The following is a 7,074-nucleotide window of genomic DNA, read 5'->3' as shown; positions in this document are numbered from 1 at the left end:
CTAAAATTAGCCCTCACCCCATTGCCCACAGACTAAGCAAAATTACCCAGACAGCTTGTAAATTTCCGCATGAATGAATAGCTGGGTCGGAATTTCTAACTTTCTTCCTTGGAAAGGCTCCAAAATTTCATTTCGAGTTCATGTGTTTTCAATTCTTTACCTTGAAACGAAAATTGCTATTAATACGTACCCATTTTATTTTGGTAATTTAGTTCTGCTAAATCATATATTATAACGCGCTCTAGCCGTATGCATAGAGCTCTATGTCATAAAGTTATAAACAGTTATCAAGCACGAGTTATAACAAAGAAGTTTCTGTTTTAACCCTAACAGAAGATCTCAATCTTCATCAACTGAAACTTAAATCTGATTGATATTCACTACAGTTCAAAGTTGCCATTATTGTCGTTTCATTTTGCTTTGGGTTAATTTGAATGATCGTTTTATTGAAAGTCTAGTATAGATATGTAAAGTCAATTTTGTAGCTGCATTTTATAGGAAACCCGAAAAGTATAACTTTTCCTTAAAATAATTTCCCGATAATCGTATCACGTCAAATTATGGTTACTATTATTATTTGATTCTATATACTGTCAAAAGCTATCATCAGAATTAAAGAACTACATTAAAATTATTTAACACAATTTGACTAAACTCTGAATTAATTATGTAACAAATTGATGGTGAAATTTTGCGATTGACCGTTTTAGCATTTTGTTACAGCCCCGAAACCCAAAATGATCTAACTTTTAGCCCAACTTAAAGCAATTATCTGATCGGGTCACTTAGGCGGCCTAGATTATTAATTACTACAATCAATTTGCAATTAATTACAGGACATAACTTAAATCTTATCATGATATCAAACCTGTTTGACAGTCATTATTATCAACATGAAACGCCTTAATCATTAACTACATCAATTAATTAACATCACCTTCGATAGAAGATTTGCCCAAAAGTTTTGCCACCACCATTTCCGGTGAATTCAATTATCTTTTGGAAGAATTTCTGGATATATTGACTAAGGGTGTGCCTCGCTGGAATTGATTTGATCTTCACATCTTCAGCCGCACGTTCATTTTCATCATTAAGACAGTCAGATTCAACCCGTCCTTAGTTTAATTGTGTTCATACGCCGCTATAAAATGGAAAACAGGTTAGTTTTGCTTCCAAATACAATAAATTTGTTTTTAATACCAAAGAAAAAGATGTTTGGTCAACAAAATTTAGCGTTGAATATTGAAAAAAAAATAGGTTCGTTCTGCCTATTCTGTGCCATTTATGGCGACCATCCGACTTGAAATATGTGGTCAAATTGTAGGGAGTCATAGGGAATAGAAGTTTATGAACCGTAAATAAAAGACCAGGGCAGAGATTTCATACCTAACAAACCTCTTATTAGTCTTATTAGCGGGGATTAGGTTGCAATGCCCCTTAACTTCTTACTTTTTGGGTGAGAGTGTATGAATGTATTTTTAAAATATAACGCTGTACACACACCCTTGTCTGCACTATATTTATATATTTACACTCTTTAAAAGAGTGTAATTAAGAGTGAACTGATGAAAAAAATGGATTATTTAAAGTAGTACACTCTTTACACAAGTTTTAATTTTTGATGAGCGCTCTGCTAAGCAACTTTAGGCATGAACGCCAGCCTGAATTCTTTAAAAAGTTTTGCATTTCTTGTTTTAGGCTGAATTAGGTTTTTCTCTAAGCAGTTCTATCGCCAATTTATAAATTAAATTTTTTTAAAGTTTCAAACTCTAATGATACCTTACTTTAAGATTCACTTCAAGTTACTGATGCAGAGGAAATAAAAAATAACAGAGTCATTCAGAGAGGCATTAACAGAGAGGCAAAAACAAATTCTATTTTTTTTTGCTAATGCAAGACGCAAATGTTTTCATTAAAAAAACTTTGCTTTTCTATTCAGAAATAAAATTTGAAATGTTGTAGACAAATTTCACCGGGCGGCAAATGAAACTGGTCCAAATTTATCTTCAATTTTATCTAAAAACTTTTACATTTATAATTTTAGCCAAGTTTGAGGCCTTAACAACTGACAGTTGATTTATTTCCTGGATTCATCGGGTTAAGAAAAAACCCTTTTTTTGTGAATTTATTACCTCTTGCGCAGATAAAAAATTGAAGTTTTACCAAAATTTTAAAAAAATTGACAAAAAACTTCATTTTTTAATCTAAGAAGAAGTTGTATATTAACAAAGGAAGAAAGGAAGATCTTTTATCCATACCCTATTATTTCAGGAAATAATTCAAATCACAATCGTTAAGATCTGCAAATTTGTTGGCTACTAAAGTTTTGAAGGTAAAAGTTGTTGGATGAAATAAGAAAAATAATTATGAAATCTAAAAATCCAAATGAAATCGAACTAATCAAATAAAAAACATAAATTGTAGATAATTCACTGGTTCTTAAGCCAAAGACATTTTTTCTCGTCAGCTTGTTTCACGAATTTTTAAGTTATTAATAATTGATTGGCAAATACTTGCTTTAATTCCGCAATATACGCTCAGTTTCGGATACAAGGTTTTTCCTACTCCAAAAACATGAAACAGCAATCAGCTGGAAACAAATTAAATAAAAAAAGAGATTTTATACAATTGTTTAATGGTATGAATTGACATTGTGAAATTGAAGCTTCTTGAGAGACTTAACAAAATTTCATCATTTATGAGCAAAGTTGCTGGTTGATTGCAAATTAGATGGAAGATTTGCTAGCGTATTTTTCTGTTTAATTTCTAATTTTTCTGTTTTCGATTATTACTGAAGAATTTTCATTAGTTATTTGTTCTCATTTACAAACACAAATTTTCTCCAATTATTCGATTTGCTCACAAAAATATGTTTTTTTATTTCGAGACATTAATCAATTTCTTGAGAATCTATATATTAAATTTTTATTACAGCGGCACTATTCCGTGAAAACCATTCTAATTAGAAACAATTATTAAAAATTTCGGGGAAATTGATCGCAATTGCCGAAAAAAAACACCATGCTATCAAATCTATATAAAAAGGAACTCAAAAAGCGGCAATATATGTTTTTTGAACAAAAAAAACTGTGATTGGTTTATAGAATCTCCATTTTTGACTGTTTTTTTAATGATGCCACAGAAAAATTTCCAAGCCGAAAAGCAAAAACATTGAACGGCCACATGTTTTGATTGATTAAATCAAGAAAACATCAGAGCACATACAATTGCATTAGTTATAACATTGTCACTATGTGTTTGTCAGAATAAAGTTCCAGCTAGACATCAGCTGATCTCAACTAACACAACTTTCACTAAGTTTGTTTCTTGAGATTTCAATCATGGATAAAATATTTTAATTCAAAAAAATTACCAACGATGATAAACCTCATAACGTAACGTTACGAAAAAGATTCCAATTAGCAAATTTAGCAAGTTTGGAATTTACTTACGAAAATGGCTGCTGAATACCCTTTATTGCACTAATCACCAAATGTCTCGTATTTCTATAAAATAATACTTCAGAACGAGTTTCAAGTCTTGACCAGTAGTTCGACACTGAAATGCAACTCTTCAGGTGGCAGATTAGTGCTGATCAAGTCTTTTGTTATATCTTAAGAATTGCCGGGACTTGACAAGACTTGCCCAAGTCTTTTCAAACTAGCCCGCCTTGACACGTTTTTAATGAGGTCTTGGCCGAGACTTGACAATTCCTGAACTTCGTATCCAATAAATCTTGTTGATTATAGAAACAATTATATACATGGTTTATGTATTTCAAAATATAGCAGCAAAATTCTTAAAAACTTTGTTTATTTTGTAATTTTGATGAAGCTATATCCAGTTCTACAAAACACGGAAGGATCAAAATGAAATATGACATGAATTGATCAGAGCTAATTTTTGATTAAAAAAATAAAATGAACGTGAATGGCAAGTTTGGGCGAAACCATTCTAATTAATAACAATAATTTAAAAAGTTTGTGAAAACTGACCGCAATTGCCGAAAAAATAAAGTCCATGCTATCAAATGTATATAAAAAGGATCTCAAAAAGCGCGAATATAATTTTTTTGAACGAAAAAAAACTGTGATTGGTTGATAGAATCTCCATTATTGACTGTTTTTTTAATGATGCCATTGAAAAGTTTCCAAGGCAAAAAGCAAAAAAAAAATTGAACGACCACATTAGAATTGACTGATTAAATCAAGTAGACATCAGCGCATATACAATTGCATTAGTTATAGGAAAGTCTCAAGTTGTTTGTCCGAATATTGTTCCAGATAGACATTAGCTGATCTCAACTAACACAACTTTGAAAGTTTTTTTCTTAACATTTTTTTTCAAATTTTTTTCTTAGTGATTTTCCTTAAGTGCGTCGTTTCTGTTGAGCTTCTTTGGAGATTTTTGCCGGTAAACCATTTCAAATGGTTGGCTTTCTATTTTCTATTTGATCAACTGTAAAACAGTGCGAAACCTTTGACTCATGACGTGTTGAGTCTAAGTCAAGACTTTCTCAAGTCTTGTCAAGTATAGGCCAAGACTCAAGACTTGATTCAAGACTTGCCAAGTCTAAAAATTGACATGATTAGGGCTCTGATACAGTACTGATCCACAACTTGCAACAAGACTTACTTAGTGCTGATTACGACTTGACGTTCAGTACGGGTGTACACTTTTCTTTATTTGGCAATAACTGCTCAGAGGCGGCAAAGACTAAAGCGAAAGTGAAATCCGATTTGAATCACTCTCTTCTGTGTAAAAAAAATCCGAAAATGGAATACAATTACTAATCCGATTGAAGACCACTTGACTCTTAAACGCGCCATTTCGACGCTGGAAACGTAAGATTTTGTTGGAAACTTTTACTGTCTTTTTTCACGTCTTTAGAGAAGTAGACACGGATATAATGGAGTGGGCGGTTAGCAAGGACTGTTCAAAGACAGTGTCATTCAAAGTGGCCTCGGTTCTGAACAAGTTCACACTGAGAGAGCTGAAAGAGTGGATGCAAACTGACTTCTCCACTTTCGTTTTATTCTGCAGACAGGTTAGCAACAATAAATGAGCATTAATGTGTCACCGATGAGCGGTAATATGCGTTTGCACATAATAATTCCGAACCAGTTTCAGGCCTCGACGTATGAAAAGACATTTGACTCCTGATTTTTAAGCTGAATTTCAGCTGTTATGCTAAATTCGATGCAAATTTGTTTAAGAAATTATTTGGGTCGTACAGTCTTTTTATACCTTCATACCTTTCGGTCGAGCATGGTGTTTTCATTAACTCGACGTTCCCTTATATAACTCGACGTCCAAAAATTTCGGTGAAGAAAAATCGCTACTTGATGCAAAATAACATCAAAAAGAATTTTTTAAAGGTTTTTGCGAAACGTATCAAGTGGCAAAAGCAATTGCTTCTTGCCGCGATGTGCGTTTTCTTTGATCCTTCTCTAGTGCATAACATGATTAATTAATACTTTCTGTTGTTGACCCACCTGTATTTTTGTCTATAAAATTATTATTATTATATTACCATACACTACCATTGATGATGTTACCTCTTGACATTGTTTTTTGGATATATAAGGTGTTAGTTTTTTAAAATTCTATATCAATAAAAGAAAACTGTGAACCGATTTATTATTTTTTCTTAGTTATGTGACATCATTATGATAAGTTGGACCGTCATAGCTCTGAAAATTTCTCTGATGGTTTATTTTAAAAATTAGAAATCAGAAGCTGAAAAAATCAGGAGCTGAAAATAATCTTAAAAACAATGGCTGATTGTTCCTTTTTCAATCTGTTTTAAAGGCTTCAGTATGAACAGTGATGCCTAAACAAAAAACTGAAGATCCACAGTATTATTACTAAAAGCAGTTAAGTTACAGACAAAAATTGATCGCAATGTCATAAGGAGCAGCACTTGAACATTTCTCTCAATTTCAGTATAGTTTCTAAGATTTTTTGATTTTTGAAAATTTTTGAATGGACCAAGTTTTCAGACTCAACAAGATAACGATCGGAAGGACAAACTTTAAATACTCGTGCATAAGAATCGGGAATTTGAAATAGGAAACCCATTTAAAAATTAAAACTAGATAGCCTCAAAAAAAGAATTCAGAACAAAATAAGGGGTATTTTCTTTCTGAGAAAATCCAAAAAAAATTGAATCCAAACTTTTGTCTTCAAAACAAATAAAAATCTGTTTTGTATTGCCATAAAATGCTGAAAATGAGCTTAGAATTTGGACAAAAATGGTTAAATAATAAAAACTTTTTTCCGATAAAATTTTTGCAGTTGTTTACCATTTTTTGTTGACAATCTCACAAAAGTTGAACATTAAAATAACCCCTTCACATTGCATATCTTTTGATTAATAATAAGATCTACTGAATGAAAAAAAACTCGTTTACTGCATCATAATAAGTGTGAGGCCATTATGAAAATAAAAAAACTAAAAAAAATTAAGGTTAAGGTTTGCTTTTTCTTCAATCTTTTAAAAAGAATTTTTAAATTAGGCACGATAAAACTACTCTTCAGCCTCCTATCATCTTTTACAAATTGAGAATTTTTCCAAGGAGATGTCTTGATAGAGCTAAAATTCTTTAGGATTAAAAATAGCGAAAACTATTTGAATTTTAAGTAAACTGAGTCGGGTTTCTTCAACGAAAGAAAATTTTGAAATCAAATTATTAAGAGATTTTGTACAAGTCTCAGTGATAAAAGTCTTCTTTATCTTTAAAAAAGATGTCAATTGGCAAAAGTTGACTTTACAATAAAAAGGCAAACTCTCATAAGGCTTCTGACCCCGCTTTCTGGAACAGTAATAAATTGGGCAATTTTTTACTTCAAAAAATTTATATGTACATCTGGATTGCCGTGATATTAGTTAGGACTACGCGTAGGATGAAAATTAAGTTTTCTATTTCAGCAAAACTAAATATTCTTTCAATACTTTTCTGTAAAATTATTCCTATTTTTTAATGCGATTTTTGAAAATTAGAAATCGATTTGTACTCCGTCCTAGCTGTCCATCGGATCTATTTTCTCTCTGTCTTTCAGCTGACATCTGTC

General features: G+C 31.6%; 1 protein-coding gene across 1 annotated transcript in view; it reads left to right on the top strand.

Annotated features, from left to right (window-relative positions):
- Window positions 1–337: 337 nt before the first annotated feature.
- LOC142342486 (uncharacterized) overlaps window positions 338–7,074 on the top strand; it is an 11,620-nt gene continuing 4,883 nt past the window's right edge. Inside the window, exons 1-2 of the mRNA XM_075393829.1 lie at window positions 338–1,159; window positions 4,891–5,047. Coding sequence (XP_075249944.1) covers window positions 1,149–1,159; window positions 4,891–5,047 — 168 coding nt within the window. The 5' untranslated portion in view covers window positions 338–1,148. The remainder of the gene's footprint in view (window positions 1,160–4,890; window positions 5,048–7,074) is intronic.

This window comes from Convolutriloba macropyga, chromosome 7 (assembly GCF_964194025.1).
Source record: "Convolutriloba macropyga chromosome 7, txConMacr16.3, whole genome shotgun sequence".
NCBI classification, from domain to species: Eukaryota; Metazoa; Xenacoelomorpha; order Acoela; family Convolutidae; genus Convolutriloba; species Convolutriloba macropyga.
Note: the sequence above shows the minus strand (reverse complement) of the source record. Positions and strands in the feature narration are given on the sequence as shown.